General features: G+C 40.5%; 1 protein-coding gene across 13 annotated transcripts in view; it reads left to right on the plus strand.

The window, feature by feature from the left end:
• Positions 1 to 17,881, plus strand: part of baz2ba (bromodomain adjacent to zinc finger domain, 2Ba) — a 112,987-nt gene that overhangs the window by 67,992 nt on the left and 27,114 nt on the right. For 8 of the 13 annotated variants that reach the window (XM_077518753.1, XM_077518746.1, XM_077518749.1 and 5 more), the window contains 13 exons: positions 2,478 to 2,669; positions 2,761 to 2,922; positions 4,377 to 4,561; positions 4,672 to 4,881; positions 6,436 to 7,050; positions 8,738 to 9,491; positions 10,842 to 11,111; positions 12,611 to 12,671; positions 12,765 to 12,873; positions 13,534 to 13,635; positions 14,277 to 14,499; positions 15,390 to 15,482; positions 16,425 to 16,486. In XM_077518753.1, coding sequence (XP_077374879.1) covers positions 2,478 to 2,669; positions 2,761 to 2,922; positions 4,377 to 4,561; positions 4,672 to 4,881; positions 6,436 to 7,050; positions 8,738 to 9,491; positions 10,842 to 11,111; positions 12,611 to 12,671; positions 12,765 to 12,873; positions 13,534 to 13,635; positions 14,277 to 14,499; positions 15,390 to 15,482; positions 16,425 to 16,486 — 3,038 coding nt within the window. The remainder of the gene's footprint in view (positions 1 to 2,477; positions 2,670 to 2,760; positions 2,923 to 4,376; positions 4,562 to 4,671; positions 4,882 to 6,435; positions 7,051 to 8,737; positions 9,492 to 10,841; positions 11,112 to 12,610; positions 12,672 to 12,764; positions 12,874 to 13,533; positions 13,636 to 14,276; positions 14,500 to 15,389; positions 15,483 to 16,424; positions 16,487 to 17,881) is intronic. The other 5 variants (XM_077518751.1, XM_077518754.1, XM_077518757.1 and 2 more) reach the window with 1 other exon arrangement.

Genomic DNA, 17,881 nt, shown 5'->3' on the forward strand with positions numbered 1-17,881 from the left:
CTCTATTACGCCAGCACAGTGGCCAATTGCGGCTAATTTTGGAACTAATAGACATTGATAATTATTACTATACAAAGCTGTCTTTTGAGTGGACTGGATACTTATTTTCTGTTTGTTAAATGTGGAGTCTGTTGTTTCTGGGTCCATGAGGTTCCATTGTATTGATACCCAATAATATCAAAAGTTGTACTGTGTTATTTTTATTATTGATATTGGTGTGTATTATTTTTTTTATTCATTGAATTTACAGTACAAAGTGTTTAAAGCAATTTTTTGAGGGGGGACATTACATTGAGTCAAAAGCAAGAACATCCATCCATCCATCCATCCATTTTCTGAACCGCTTGCTCCTCACAAGGGTCGTGGGGGGTGCTGGAGCCTAACCCAGCTTGCTGTGGGCAGTAGACGGGGTACACCCTGAACTGGTTGCCAGCCAATCGCAGGGCACACAGAGACGACCAACCATCCACACTCACAAGCACACCTAGGGACAATTCGGAGCATCCAATTAACCTGCCAAGCATGTCTTTGGCATGTGGGAGGAGACCGGAGTACCCGGAGAAGACCCACGCAGACACGGGGAGAACATGCAAACTCGACCCAGGAAGGCCGGAGCCTGGACTCGAACCACAGTCCTCAGTGCTGGGAGGCGGACGTGCTAACCACTCATACCACCGTGCCGCCCAAGCAAGAACATACTTAATTAAATTAGGGCCTACATTATGGTTTCCACTTTAAAGTCCATTAAATGCTAAATTAAATAAATTACTTGTCTACGCTGTTCTAATGTAAGTGAAAGTGAAACCCAGTCAAAAATCTGAATTCTTGACATATTTGAAAGTTATTTTTAAAATAGTACAAGATAACTGAAGGAGTGATTTGTAATTATAAACAGGCCAGTGGAAGTAAAATCCTTCTCGTTCTGCCTTAGTGCTTTCTGTTCACTGCTGGCTGTCTTGCTAGCAAAACAACTGCTAGCATGTTAGCATTGCATCAATTCTCGGCTAAATAGGCTTACCAGTGAGCGCAAAAACCTCAGAAGTACATGGACCTTAAGATGGCTATCGAACAAATGCTCAAACGCATTATCTATTGTGCATTAGTTTAAAGAAATCCAGTTCTCCGAATGTGTTTTACCTTTCTTTTTTGTGTGTATGTGCATAGTAGTTTGACATATTCATCTGTACCTTGCACAACACACTCCTTTCCTTCAGTCATCACTTTCCCCGCATGTGTATTACTTGCTTATGCAGAGGCATCATGCAGGCGTGCTCTCCTTTTCTAGAGCAGAAATTGAATTTGCATGAAATATGCTCACACCAAATTGCATCTGACTCCGGGAGGAGGTAATACGTGGCAGCCGCCCCTGTCGGAAATGATTGTGCTCAGGAAAAGTCTCGGCGACGATGATGTTGATGAAGTATTCTTCTGCGGTGAAATTGAATACCAAAAGGATAGGAAATGGTTATACAGGCATTTTTTTTCTCCCCCTTGCAGAAACTATCTCGATGTATTGACGTGTTCTGACATTTGGAAACTCAGAGCTCATACTAGTACGCAATAGTCCAGGATGATGACACATTTCCACCAGTATAGACTTTCAGTATAGACTTTCTTCAGCTTATGGTTCAGAGTGTTAAAACAAAAATTTTTTTCTATCTGTGGCTGTGAGAAATGTTATACCAAGTCCCACCTAAAAGGAATTGCGACCAACAGTAAAAGTATAGTAGTAGTACAGAAGTATTCGTCAAAACCAAGCAGTTTTATTCCTAAAAAGTACATGTAATATTTTTGTAAGTCATAACACTGTGCTGACCTCATTCACTCCCAGCCATTTTTACTGAATCGACCCCCTTCACTCCCGGCTGTTTTCTTGGATTTTGACTGATTTTGCAAGGCCCACAGAATACATATTGTGTTCTATTGCTATAAAAACAGGGAACCTACCAAAAGAAATATTTTAGTCTCTTCTTTCATCAGGAAAAAAAAGTATATTTCTATCTGTTCTATTAGCATTAGAATATAGCTAAGTTTGATCATTATTAGCAAATCCGCTTAGAACTATGGGGAAATAGCTTGTTTTAACATGGCCCTGGTTGATCTCATAATCTGCTGTCACCTGCTGGCCGTTTTTGTAATAACTACCATTGCTTCAACCGTTCTCTGCAGTAGAGAGGCTGCATCAAAGCCTTCTGTATGCTCTAGCATAAAAAACAACAACAACAACAAAAAAAACATATTTAAAAAAACATATTTATACGTTTTAGGGAGAAAATTAGTTAAATACAAGAAAATTAAACTGTCCTCAAATGATTCTTATTAAAACACAAATTGTCCTGAAACAAATGTTTGAAATCAGTTGTAAGAGATTAAATGTAAATGTACCTGTACTCCTACTTCAAAAGTTTTGCAGCACTTATTCTATACACAAACTATGACCACATTTGAATGCTTCCACTTTGGTTGATTTGTCCCAGGCCGTCTGTTTGGAACAGCAGGAGAGCAGCCCTTCATTGGCTCCACATTGTCAAGTGCCTTTCCTCTGGTGAACCACCCAGCCTTTGGGGCCCTCTACACTGCTGGAGTGGGCAGGCCGGAGTTTGGAGGCCTTGGCTCCCTAGGCATGTCAGCTGCTCTGGCTGCCCACCCCCAGCTAGGAGCCTTGTCTGGTAAGATAGTTGTGGGGGTGAAAAAGCACGGCAACCGACTGATTTTTATCCCTTGGATTGTCTGACACAGTGTTGATTCCCCTCTTGACAGATTGGTGGCGAGCTGCTGAAGCGCATGGGCGAGGAGCCGCTGCCTTTCTTCCTTCTTTCATAGGTTTCCCTCCATTTTTTACCCCCCATATTCAGCCAAACCATAGCGCCAGTCCTGTTCAGATTAGAATGCCCAGCAAGAACAGCCAAGACCCACCTAAAGGTACAAATTGATAGAGTGATGGTCGAGTACGTTTTATCATATTTCCTTTTATGTTGCAGTAGTAAGTAAAATGAAATGTTGCTATTGTCGTGAAATTTGCAGTGAAAAAAAGCTGGAAAATCAAAACAATCCGGGACGCTAGTCAGTAGATTTGTTTGGATTTAGCAGAATTTTTTTTTCATGAAATCGTGGAAACTGAAGTCATTCACTCCTACGTCAAAATGTCAGCATCATAAAACTAAAGCTGGAAAGCCGGAAAGCATTTTTTATACCATTGATATCCAGTTTAAAGTCCTATGCCTCTGTCATCACTAATTAGACAATTCAGCACACTACTAGGATGACTAGTAGGGATGTAACGATATCCAAACATCACGATACGATATTATCACGATATGAAGGTCACGATACGATAATTATCACGATATTGTGGGAGTGTTGGCAATATTTAAAAAAGATCACAATATTTAAAAAAAAAAAAAAGCACAATATTGTGCTTTTGTACATAACAGCAATGCATATAAATCATCTACAATCTCTAATAACAATATTGAGGCACATTGATCGCTTCACAAGCAAATTGGGTTCCCCTTCATCTGACAATTAGCATACATTTTAAACATGGAAGGCCAAAACATCCCTAATGAAAATTAAATTGCTCTAATAAACTAGCCACTAGAGGGTGCTAGAACTGCACAAATGGAAATCAACCTGACCTTTTTAACAGATGTGTTCCTTTTAAATATTGTGAACATGACGACGACGACGATATTGTGGCAGTTTTAATATCACGATATCACGATATTGCCCTTATCGTGACATCCCTAAGGACTAGTGCACATAATTAAGAATAGTAACTTCTTTTTTTTTTGTTCAGTAGTGCCACTTTTGGCCTACTTTTAAGCTGGATTTCAAGTATATTAAATTAAGTGAAAAATATAAAAGTTAGATTACTACTTGTGCTTGGGGACCATCACATGTTTTATTCTTTGCCTTCGTCTTGTCTTATTGTCTGTCTTGGTGACATCACAGCAAAAAAAAAAAAAACTCTTTGGGAGTTAATCATTTAGACTCTGACATGATCTGAAGGATATATTGTATAATTGCAGTGACAGTTACCTGCAGTTTCAACCTGCAACCACATTTCGCAACAATCCTCCCTTTTCCTGATCAGTTATCCCATTTTCAAGGCAAATTAGTTGTTCTTGATCCAGCCGCACACACCTTGTGCTTTTCCTCTCAATCTTTTTTTTTTTTTTTTCAGTCTCTTTTATTGTTAGCCGTTAGTATTGCCCTTGTATATTTTGCAGCCAGCAGGTTTGATGAGTTAGATGCTCAAATCAATATTTGCCTCAGTCCATTCTGTACTTGGTTCCAGATATTTTATTAGACTGTGTATCCACGTTCTCTGAGAAGTTATTACGTGAAACAAATATCCATCCTTATGTTTGAAGGGGTGAACGGCGCCGTAAATGGCAGCAGTGTCTGTCCGCCTGCAACGCAGCCTCGGAGCTTTTGCATAAGTCCAACCCCTGTCCAGGCATCAACCAATCTAACCAAAAAAGAGCCCTCCAATAGTCCCTGTCAGAATAGCCCAGCTAAGATTGTGGAAAAACCTGCTCCGAAAACAAAGGAAAGGGTAAGTTGTACTGTAATAATTTCACCAATTAAACAACATATTTTCCATACTGCATGTTAAATGAAGATCATGCAAATAGTGATGATTATTTTGTCCTTTTCTCAACTCAGAGGCAACGTAAGAAGGCTGCAGATGCTCCTGGCGTCAGTAACAGTGAAACAGGCACATCTTCAGACAGCTCAAGCGATGGGTCCCTCAGCAGTGATTTGGAGGACCTCGCAGAAGATGATGAAGAGGACGATGATGAAGACGAGGATGAGGACGAAGATAAACAGAGTGAACTGTCTGACTCTGAGAAACAGATAAAGAAGAAAGCAAAGGTAAATATGCATGATAAACGTGAGTAGTGGGCACCTTGGTCTTCAGTGGGGAATGATAACTAATTAATCCTCCTTTTAATACCAACGTTGCAATTATAGAGACCATAAATCCATGCTAACAGCCAGCAACTGGAGCAGCAAATCAATATTTATCTAATAAAATAACATAAACAAAAAAATGAAGTAAATTAGTCAGCAGATATTCTGGTTACTAAATGCATTAAAGAGGAAGTCAACCAAAATGTTTCTTTGCACCCCCACTAGTCTAAACACGACATTCTGATTAATATTGTGGAGTATGAATTAAGCAGCAAAATCCATCCTTTTTTTTCTTCTTTTTTTTTTAAATCCATCTCAGGGGGCGGCTATTTTGGCATTTGCTGTCGACTGAAAATGACATCACAGTTGCTCAGGGCTTAAGTAACAACCTGTTAGCTTTGGCGTCTTAATGATTAGATAGGTGACTTGAGCTAGGCCGTTGTTTTGCTGTGACCTGTCCTGGCTTGGAGTCTTCCTATCTATCTGCACTTTGGTACACTTATCTAGTTGAAACCAGTTCTGGCACATTTTCACATGGGCTAGGCTGAGCAGACGGTGGGTGGCATAAGACATAAGAGCAGAAACCATTTTGGACAGATTAGAGTGACCAGTGGTGGGCAAACTCTGTCTTCGAGAGGCCGAGTCCTGCAAATTTTGGATGTTTCCCTTCTCTAACAAAGCTGGTATATGACCAGCTCATCAGCAAGCTCTGCATAAGACTGATAATGAGCCTGTTGATTGGAATCAGCTTGTGTTGGAAGAGAAAACGAGTTTGCCGACCTCTGGATTAGACCTTCTTCCGCATATTGAGAAAAAAGGGCTCCACAGCTGTGTACTCGATCTTTCTGACATTCAGTAAATAGTTAACTGAGAATATGCCGTCTTCTGGTCGTTACTGTCAGTGTAATATTGCAAGTATTAAAGATAAAAGGACCGGGCAGGGTTCATTCAGAACCTTTCAGAGCAATCACGGCTCAACTACTGAATTTGGTCATGTAACATCAGCAACCTGAGCCGTCAACTGTGATGTCATTGTCAGTCGACAGCGAGTGGCAATATGGCCGCCCCTTTAGATGGGTAAAAATTGGTGTATTTTTTCGTTTATTTCCTATTCCATATACGCAATATTAAACAGAATACCTTGTTTAGAGTACTGGGACAGCATAGGACATATTATTACAAAGAAAAATTTGGGGTTGACTTGGCAGAAGGATACATCTAGTCAAACTTTCTAGAACAGGTTTTCTTTGACCAATTAGAGAACCAATTCTGATAGCTGGCACTACTGATTCTAAAGGTTAGATGACATGGCAACACAAAAAGGCTGAGATCTGATTGGACAAAAAAAAAAAAAATGTAACATCAACATACAAGTACTCTAATCAGTGTAGCCAAGAGAGCATTATGAATTGGAATTAACACTGTTGGGAATAAATGAATGCAATTTCATGCCGAATGTGCTTGGCTGAGAATCAACATTTACTGAAGTAGTTCAAAACGTCTCTTTCTTCCCAGGTTCTGATACCAGTCACTGGAAAGACAGACTCTGGGGTCCACACGTCAGAAGTGCAGGACAACCACATCCAGACAGTCCCTTCCAACCCCCCAACCCTCATTCCCATAGCCCACTCTGTGTCTCCCCCTGTTCTGTCCCAAACGTCACCACTGGCTATACACTCTTCCAGATCTAGACCAGAACAACACTTCAGTGTGATCCAGTCCACTGGTCTGGCTGCCAACTCAAAGTCGCTGGCACTCCTCAGCCAGCCCCACAGGGAGTCCTCTCCGTCTTCCTCCCCCATCGCTCTCACCCACTCTCCAAATGCACTCGCCAGCTCTGCATCTCCCAAACGTCCCAAACTGCTGCCCTCCTCCTCCACGTCCCCCCAGCACCTGCCCCTCTCCCTCTCCTCCTCCCCCAAGCCTGTTTCGGTGCCCTCTCCCCCATCCTCGGCCTTCCCGTTGTCTACCTCCCCGAAGGATTTCACTTTGACCTCATCTGTAACGAACCCCCACAAGTCCTCACTGAAGCCACCTCAGTACGCTGCTGCGGGCAGTGCCAAAGCCAACAACAGGAGGAAACTGCTAGAAGACTCACTTGCACAGATCAACGAGTTTAGACTGAAACAGGTAAGCCAACTAACACATTTGAATTGAGCATGGGAAAGCCGAGCAATCACATCATTATTTTTTATTTTGCATCGTACATGGTCCAGACCTACCTGTGATAAGTGACGATATTTTAAAATTAGAAAATCAAAGCCCCCAGAATTGCATTACGCCACCTGCACCACCACTTAGACCTGCTTTTTGAGAGTCGAAAATCTACTCTACTTTTTGTCACAATTTGCTAGATGTGATGGGGGTACGGCAGCTCCAGCGAGGTGCAACGTGGTTCCAAACACGATAAACTAGACTTGTGCCGCCGGCATGAAAATGAAAATGGGGCCTATAATGTGATCATTGACAGGCTAATGTGCAGTAAATTAGCATTGAGATTATGGCAATTACAAATGTCTGCAGCAGCAGCAACAACAACAACAACAACAAAAAATCGCTAGAAAATTTGCAGTATAGCGGAAGTGCCAAAGATCACGCATGATACGATATAGCTCAGGTTCCCCGCCATTACTATTTCTTGTGTGTAGTTAATACAGGATTATCAAACTCTCAATCTTTGTCCAGAACATTTCCCGGTTCATACGAGAAACCATTGACAGAAACAAAATATGAAGCTAAGATAGCATTGTGTCATCACTGTATTATTGCATTTCCTAAATCATCGGTAATCAGATTGGCCAAACAATTAGGCTCAGCAACAAAGTTTCTCAGCATTCAAAACTAAAGAGTGCACTCCGTAGTTTATTGCACAACAGTGTTTGACATTGTTTTTTGTTTTTCTTTTTTTCTCATAGCTGTCATGTCTTAATGAGTATATTTTTTTTTACCATTAATGGTTTCTGTTACAGTTTTGAATGAAACTAAAAGCATGAAAATCCCCAAACCAACCTTTTTTTCTTTTTGTCTGAATTAAGTAATGTGCCTTTTTGGATTTATTTTTTTTTATTTTTTTTATAGACTTTAATAGAATTCCCCTTTACTCTGTATCTTTGTTAGAGTTAATGAACCATCATGCTTCCCATAGGAAGCATTCTGAACCTTTAAGTATACTATACTGACCATCATGGTACTTCTACTTGATACATGAATCTTATTAAATTCATGTTTTCAGATTTTCAGACAGTTTTCAAAGCAAAAATGATGTTAAGATTACATTTGAATGACTGCATCGCAATAATTAGCGAAAGGCAATGAGATCATCTTATTGCGTGTGTCTTATTTCCCTTTTTTCCCTTTTAGGCTTACAGTGGCCTAAATTCCCCCTGTGGTTCTCAGCACTTTTACTGTATTTCACGGTCTATGAAATTGATTTGTTTCACTTCATATCACATTTGGTTGAAAGTGCAATGCAAAAACGTAACCTTTTTCTTCAAGACAGACAAAAGGAAGCTTGCTGTCAGTGTATAAAGGCAAGCTATCAGAGTTTCAGTGTGAAGACGTTTTAGAGAGATAACCAGTGTCTAGTAGTATATTAAAAAAATTTTCCCCATAGTTAACTTTACCACTTGTCTGCATTGTAGCTAGTCAGCTGCTTAATCAATCACCAGTGATACAGACTGACAGCTCGAGCAACTGCACTTTGTTCCATTTTCCCCATTTTTCTTCTGACCTTTCATTGTGTCTCTCGTTTTTGCCATCCCCCCTCGACTCCCTGCCTCTTCTTGTTTTCTCTCCCCTCTTCTCCTCCTGTTCCCAGACTCTCATGGCCCAAGGGCAGACGTTCCCAGCTGAGCTAAGGAAGCAGGGGCCAAACAAGTCTCCCAAAGGGAAGTCTCTGTCTTCTTCTCCGTTGCCACCCGCTTTGCCTCCTCCTCCTCCACCCCAGAACAATCACTCCAACCTCTTCCTCTCGAGCGCCCTGCTCGGGCTTCCTGAACCGAATCAACCCAACGGAGTCATCCAAAGCACCACTCAGGACACACCTCTGGCCCTCATCACCAAACCTCGCAAAAACTCTCCCTCTCAAGGCAAGTCCCCTCAGTGCGACTCTGATTGTGGGTCAATGCCTGTCAATCTTAGCACAGGGGCGAGTAGGACCCAAACAAGCGCCCAGGCCGGGCTTCCGTCGCAGCCGCCGACTACCTCACCTCATGCCGCCAGCTATGGATCCAGAAAGAGTAAAATCCCAAAGGGGAAGGGACAGACCCCAGGCCCGACACAAGGACCGGGACAAACGGGGACTTTACCCAACTGGAAAGGTTTCTCTCAGAACCATTTAGTACAGTCTTTAGTGGATTTGTTTCGTGGAGGAGAAGCGGGGATCGGGATCCCGGGAGTCGGCATCCCGGGTGTTGGCATTCCTGGGGTAGGGATTCCCGGAAATTGTAACCCTGCGGCCGGTCTCCCCGCTAATAAGGACTCTGATGACTCGGGCGATGACGACGATGATGAGGATGATGACCTTGAAGAGGAGGAGGAAGAGGATGACGACTCTGATGACAGCTTGTCAGGTAGGGGCTTTATTTTGTGTAGCCATATTTGACACTATAACACTTGTGTTAATCCTTAGGACTTTTTTTAATTTTACTACCCTTTGAGCTGTTTTGTAGCAGTTTTGTTTGGTAGATATTTTTTGTGCTTTTACTGGATGAAGTTTTTGATCAACATCAGTTCTTGTCATTTGTATAAAATGTACTTTTTCTGTCGCTCTACAAATTCCAATTTGCACAACTGGCATGTTTAAGACACTCTCAAAACTTAAACCTACCACCTTTTCCTTTAAATTGCTAAGTACACTTTTTTTTTCATCTGACAAACAGGAGTTTCCACTTATTAAAGTAAAATTGAATTCCTCATTGAGGGTGGTTTCACTTAAAATCAAAGTTGTGTCATTTGTTTGCTCCATTTGGAGTGCATTAAGCAAAATGCCTGTTTTGGGAAATAAGAATAATACATGAAATTGCACCCACTTATCAAAAATAGGCTAACGATCTGTTAAATTATTTTCATTTTGGAAGGAAATATTACTTTTTCCAGATATTGCAAGCATTACTTTTTTTTTTTTTTAAACAAATTCCCTCAACATAGTTTGAATCACTTTTTTCTTGTGTGTTCCAGCTTCATCAAAATAAATGTTAAAAATATAACAATGAAATTTAGGGACATTTGTATCTACAGAATTTACATATGCACAATAGTATGAAAACATAAATGTGTATTAGTTAGATTTTTACTTAGATAATTACCTTTTTGGATTTTCAGTCATAACGACCCTGTATATATATTTTTTTTTTAATGTTAATAATCATGATCGTGCACAGCCAGTCATTGCAAGGTACTGTGCACAATTGGGAGCTTTAAACATTACAGCTCCTGTGTGGTACCATGTCACAAATCAAGCATGTTTGCACCTTTGGATTGAGAAGTATGACAGCATGTCCCAATCCCTGCCCAAGTAATGTAACTTCACAGAGCCATGAAGGAGTAATGGATCAATATTCCCTTGAAGAATTGACAGATTTTTTTATTTGAAGCTTTACAACACGGCTCAAATGGCACATTGGTTGTTTGCCTAGCTTGAAGGTTGTCAGTTAGATTTGGAGCCATGTGACCATGTTGCAACACCATTTAATCCTGATGCTACATCAATAAGTGAATGAGGAGAAAGTGTTAAAATAAGTCCCTTGAAGGAATAGAAGCACTGTACAAGTAAAAGCCCATTTAAAATAACATGCACACTGGTGGAAAAACCTTGCTCTTTGACCACATAAAAAGGCTTAAAGCACTTAAAAATCTGTAATATAGGAGAGCTTCTCTCTACTCCTTTGTGACATTGTGATCTCCTGTTTCCGTATATCTAGAGTCAGACAGTACCTCCGACAGTGACATCTCTGGGAAGAAAGCGAAGGACTCCAAGTCACTGTCATCCAGCTCGTCAAAGAAGGAAACGACTCCCCGCAGGCTAACCAAAGGCCCAGAACTACTGAACACCTCAGCCAATCACACGGCCACCAGCTGCTCCCCTCTCAATCTCCAGGTCATCAAGACGCCCGCTATTGTCACCAGCTCCAGTGCCTTGGCCTATCACAGCTCTCCTGGCTCCTCCTCCTACAGCCTAGCCTCTCCATTAGGTAATGTATGAACTATCTGATGCCGACTCATTGGGGAAAAAGAGGGATGAAGATTGGTTTGGTACCTCCCGCTGACCTGTTGCAAGCAGCAGATGCTCACTTTATCATCATTAAAGCCATATACGATATCGCAAAGAATGCGACTCAAGCGTGGCCTATGCTATATAGCAAAATATGTTGAAGTAGGAATCATTACCTTTAGAAGAGTACAAAGGCAGTAACCGGAGAGTCAAGGTCTTGTAGTGGCATGCCTGTGAGACTAGTCTTTTGGCACCGCACTATCAGTGTGTAAAGATTACTTACCCACATCAGAGAAAGTAGGACATATTTTGAGCCAAAGCAGTCATCGCTGTGGCGCCTTTTTGTTCCGGCTTTTCTTGAAAGCATTGTTCATTTACCAGTTGTGTTGTAAATTAATTCTCATTCATTAATGTTCAGACCCTTTCAGACAAGAATTTGGAAAGGGTGTGCATACGTTGTTCTGCCTCAATGTTTTTTCTTCAACTCATTCTAAGTGTTAGAACTTCAAAAGATTGACAAAATTCAGGACATGTTAGGAATTGTTTTCCACATTCCTTAAAGTATCCACTTTTTCCACAATTCCACCACGTAAGTGAACGAAAAGTTCCCCATCTTTCCCACACCACTGTTCCTCTTATTCATAATGATTTGGGATACATGTTTCAATAATGCCCAAATTCCTCAAAATCAAATTTTACAATAACATTTCCAAATTTAAGTGATATTTTCCATATTTACCTCTGCCTTCCACATTTCTTGAAGTGAAACCATTCTAACGTCAAAATATTCAGCTCATTCAGTATATCTTGGGAACTATTTCTCTACATTCCCCATATTCCATCTATGTAGCATCATGCACATTTCTTTATATAAAAAACACATTTAAATCATTACAATATTGAATTCATAGAACAAGTAATCTTGGTAGCTATCACATTCCAAATATTCCCATAATGTTTATAATAAAAGTCCAAATTTTGGAGAGATTTTAAATATTGACATCCTCCATCCGCATTTCTAGACGGAAGTCCTTCCATTAAAGAATATTGACCTCATAATACATCTTGGGAACTGCTGATCACATTAACCAAATTCAAACGTTCTCAGTAATAAAATAACCAATTTTGAGAGCTGTTTAACACATTGACCTCCTTTCACATTTCTTCAGATCATTTAATCTTACATAAGTCCCAACATTTTGCAATAAAATGCCCACATTGAGATATTTTACATATTAACTCCTTTAACATTTTTCCAACTGATTCAAACCATTCCAACGTCAGACTTATGGTAAATTCTGCATTTGAAAATTAAATTATTACGCCAGCATTTCAGTGCAGACTCAGCTCTTGAGCATGTGAACATAATTTGCACAGAAATTACATAATCTAGTGAGGACACGGCACTCCTAATATTACTGCATGTGTACCATTTTGCGCATGTGTATGTTTTCTGTAAAAATATTTCTTTTCCCACAGGTTTAGGGAAGCGGAAGCGGGTGATGGATGAGAAGGATTTGATGACGCCTCTGGAGTTGGGGTACGACTCACTTCAATGTGTACAGTCTCGCATGTTTTTTTGTGGTTTTAATTAATGACTTTCTTTTTTTTTTTTTAATTGCTAAAAATTAAGATGGCGGAGAGAAACAAGACTCAAAAACGTGTCAGGGCGGCCTCAGGGGGAGGTAGCTTACTACGCACCATGTGGCAAGAAACTGCGACAATACCCAGATGTGATGAAGGTATCTGAATGCACAAACAAATGAATGTGCATCATTATTTTTTATATAATTTCCATATTTGTCCCTGCTACATGTACCACAATTACTCCCATTCTGCTTCCAGCGACCCTAATAGTGAGAGATGTTATTCTTAGCGTCCCTTCTTGTGCCACTTTCCTCACCTCTCCTTCTACAAAGCAATGATTAATGGTTAGTGTTGGGATGCACAGCTTTGGCCTCATTTGTACAGTGCACTGCAGATAATGTTTATTTGGTTCAACAGTGATTGTCAAACTGCACTAAAGGCAGTGCAGTGGTCCAAATAGAAAAATGGCTGCTCAGTAGTACACACTCACTGCTCATCCATCAGTCAGCAGGCTGTAAAAAAAATAAAATAAAAAATAAAAAATAAAAAAATCTGTTCACAGATAAGTAAGAGAGCCTGAATTGTGCACCCCAAGGTCACAACTGTTTTTCTTTCCTTAAGAGCTTTTGCTTTTTACTTTATTTTTTTATTATTGTCCTCTGGCTTTTATCTTGATTAAGCAAGGCGTGCACACATGCACTGTAACTGTAGACTCCCTCCCGTCTATAGTCTAGCCTCCCAGTTGCTTTACAATGTCGCTAATTTCGCCTTTTTCTGCCTTGAACCAACGCCATTTATTATTTTCTCTTCTGTAGTATCTATCCAGAAATGGAATAAGTGGCATCACACGTGATAATTTTAGCTTCAGTGCAAAGATCAGGGTTGGTGACTTCTATGAAGCCAGAGAAGGACCCCAGGTGAACGCCTTTCATCTCTCTCCCCCTCTCTCGTATGGAAAGCCATTTGAGTGTTTATTCAATATCACGGATATTCAGCTTAAAGTCAATGAACTAGTACTCTTTGTATTCAGTAATAAGACAATTTGGCACACTAGTAGAACACCTGTGACTTACGAGTAACGTTATTAGTAAGACACAGTAATTCTACTAGGACACACTAGTACTGTAGTTGTGCTATGAGTTGAGTGCTATGAGAAAAAAGCATACTAGTATATGGACCTGATGATGGACATCCTTGATATGGAATCAATTCTCAAATGGCTTTCCCTACCCTCTCTCTCCCCCTCTCCTTGATCCCTGTTCAGGCTGAGCTCTATGTAGCTGTTACTGTCAGGGCAGGGACAGGAATCATGCAGAACCCTAGTTAATAATCAGATGACCTTTACTTCCACAGCTGGCCTGTGTTGCCATGTTATTTAGTTTCTATACCTTCCTAAAAACCTAACCAAAAACACTGATTATGCATTGAGAAAAATAAAGCTCCAGTAAAACATTGATTTGATTCCTAATGAAATACTTCCTCAAGTGTTGCACATTAACAATTTGTTCTCAACTACCCCCCCCCCCAAACTATCTGCATGTATTTTCCGGCTCTCCAGGGTTTACAGTGGAGCCTGTTAAAGGAAGAGGAAGTCATTCCTCACATCTTGGCAATGGAAGGCCGCCGGGGTCGTACCCCCAATTCAGACTGTCAGTTAGCGGGCGACAGTGCCAAAGCTAACCGGCGGAGGAAAGGTCGACCCCCGAATGTGGGCGACCCCTTGGTACCGGAAGGTCCAAGTCCCAGTGAGGTCAAACTCCTGCGCAAATTAGAAGCTCAAGGTCAGTAGAGGAAAATAAGATCTGCTATCTATTGGGCCATGTTAACAAATAATCGTCCGAGAAACAACAGAGGCAGTAGAACTAGTTGAATTGGCAATTGGTTGTTTGATAATACTGTTTCATTCTTTATTTGTATCTTGAATAAATTATATTTTTCCTTTATTGGAAGTGGCAAACATATATTCACACTTCACATGAGTAGAAGTATAGATGTGTGGAAGAAAATAAAATTTAAAAGTAGAAGTACATCTTTAGCTAAGTTAGCTAAAGATAACAAAAAAAAACACATTTACCTATAGTGTGTTTTTACAGAATAGACAGAAGTTTTGTATGCGTTTTTTTTTAACACCAGAAACTGGCACAGACCACTCATTTGCTACGAGTCATTCTTGAAGCCAACATAAAAAAAATTCTCAGCTAAGGCCACTGATGTGGAATTTCTTGATTGTCTGAATCTGTTTGCTATTTGTTAATGCTCACTGATTCATATGCCACTATAGCACTATAGCACATGCCACTGCTTTTCATACCCCCCCCCCCCCACACACACACACACACACATAATAAAAGTATCCAAGCTCTCAATCAATTATTTAATATGTCAACCACGGTAGACTTTGCATCTGTTTAGTTACTGGTCGGTACATCTTTTTTTATGCCGTGTTGAATAAAAGTATTGAGCCTATTTTGCCAACAGGTTGTTGTTTGACTTACTCAAGTAGTATAGATACCTGAAAATTAAGTACAGTAAATAAGAATTTGTACTTCCTACCACTGTCCGGGTTCCACTTTCACACAATCCAACACAACCTCCTCCTCACCATTCATTCAGAAACGGAAGGCCATGCAAAGAAATAATTCATTGACAATTTTTCTCTCTTCCTGTTTAGAAATAGCCCGACAGGCAGCCCAGATGAAACTGATGAGAAAACTCGAAAAGCAGGCACTGGCACGTGCTGCCAAAGAGGCGCGGAAACAGCAAGGCAAGAAAATATATATTTTGTATTTTGTTTTCCATCCTCAGTTATTCCACTACTGTAGAACTTTGATCTTGTGAATTTTTATATTTGATATTGTAAAAGCTGTTTGGGTTAGGGTCCATATAGTACACAGTTTGTCCTCACTCATAAGACAATTCGATCCACTAGTAGAATTACTAGGCTGCGGTAGCTAGCTCCTAGTAATGTTGCCAACATTCAACCAGTAAAACGCACAGACGGTTTAACATGCCTTTTTTTTTTTTTATGTGTAAAACAATGTGAACACACAACACACTCTGTGAATAATGATAGTTATGTTTAAGCATTAACAATACCATTTGGTTAAAGAGCTTCTACATACTGGTTTATTAACCATTACAGAAACATAAAATGACAATTACAAATGGTAATTAGCTATGCTCTTAATTTGGGGCAGCTGTGGCACCAACCTAACACTGGGTAGTCTAATAAGTGCTAAGCAATATAAACCAGTGAAAGTGAATGGAGTGTGATTTCCCCATGCAGAGAAGATTAGCACATCAATACATATATTTAACTCATTAAGCTCACCTTTTTGGCATTCCCACATAATAAATATTGACAATGGAAACTACAACTATTACAAGAGAAGCAAAAACATACTTGCAGTAGTATTTTGACTGTGCACTAGGTCCATTCATACTGTAATACTGTATGTAAAAAAATAACAGAAGAAGGAATCAATTGTGTTTTAAGTTTCATTGATTGCCAATCCCTAATTCACGCTCAGACACACATCTGGATCTGTCTCACACCGTCGGTGGAAGCTGACAGCATGAAAGATGCCAACCAAGCCTATCAGGAGCAATTAGGGCCTACTAAATCTGTCACTGGAATACATCCGAGAGTCCAGCTGTGTAGGTCAATTTTGTAGTTAATCATATAAACTCTCTTGACTTCTTGCAGCTATCATGGCGGCAGAGGAGAGAAGGAAGCAAAAAGAGCAGATCAAGATTCTCAAGCAGCAGGTATGTGGACTCTTTGTGTTTGCTGACCAGTGCATTTCTTTTCCTGTGGAAACCAGTAACCGCATGTGAATAAGAAACGCTGAGCAGCTCTATTCTGAGATTCTTTTGCTTTTCAGTTTACCGACAGCATTAACCATATATTTGTGTCGTTGACACAATGAGCAAACATATTGTGACGTGTAAAGTAATTTTACCCTGATCTAAAATACACTCACACAAAAATATCATTCCTATGTACATGCGTTATATAACAGTTGCCTACATTGTCAAATTTGGCCCATGTCTACTAAAATAGTTTAAGTTTTCCAGTGTGTGTTAAATGAGGATGAACTGGTGGGAGTCTTGACACTGTGAAACTGTGCATACCATAAATCTCTATTTTTTTTTAATGGGACAGTGATAACCATGTTCAAAATGGCAATTCATTCTAAAGAATGAATTATTCTCAAATATTTTTTTTTCTTCAATTCAATTGGACACACAGTGTTGCTCTCTCTGCTCTATGTGTCTTGACCATCTGGTGGCAGTGCAATACAGATATACATGGAGCAGTTTATCATTCATTAGTAAGCCGCTGGGGCGGCACGGTGGCCGAGTGGTTAGCACGTCCGCCTCCCAGTTCTGAGGTCTCCGGTTCGAGTCCAGGCTCGGACCTTCCTGGGTGGAGTTTGCATGTTCTCCCCGTGCCCGCGTGGGTCTTCTCCGGGTACTCCGGTCTCCTCCCACATTCCAAAGACATGCATGGCAGGTTAATTGGGCGCTCCGAATTGTCCCTAGGTGTGCTTGTGAGTGTGGATGGTTGTTCGTCTCTGTGTGCCCTGCGATTGGTTGGCAACCAGTCCAGGGTGTCCCCCGCCTACTGCCCAGAGCCAGCTGAGATAGGCTCCAGCACCCCCCGCGACCCTTGTGAGGAATAAGCGGTCAAGAAAATGGATGGATGGATGGATAGTAAGCCGCTATATTAATCATGAAGAGGATAAAGAATATACAGTATATCTATAAGTGTGTTATCTGTCTAAATGTGTTGATTTAACATTTATTTGTGTTCAAGCATCCGTTACTATAACAGTGACACAGATGCTATTCGTTAGTCCAGCTATGACAGTTCACAGATTTACCAAATAATAGGGAGTAGGACTAGATAGGTATGTTTACTTCTTCCTACTCCTTGAACATGTAAATTATGGAATTTATTGTTGACATTTTTTTTCCTTTAAAGGGGCTGTCTGCAGGATTCACTCAGGAAAATGCACTTTTTAAATACAGGATATACACACTTTAACTTTCTCTCAGTCTACACATCTGTGTTGTTGTTTATCTTTTGTGGTAATGTTGTCCTAAACCCCCACCTCCCCAGCCTGTATTTTGCCATTTTGCGTTTGTTTTGTAAACAGC

The sequence above is a fragment of the Festucalex cinctus genome, chromosome 4 (genome assembly GCF_051991245.1).
Source record: "Festucalex cinctus isolate MCC-2025b chromosome 4, RoL_Fcin_1.0, whole genome shotgun sequence".
NCBI classification, from domain to species: Eukaryota; Metazoa; Chordata; class Actinopteri; order Syngnathiformes; family Syngnathidae; genus Festucalex; species Festucalex cinctus.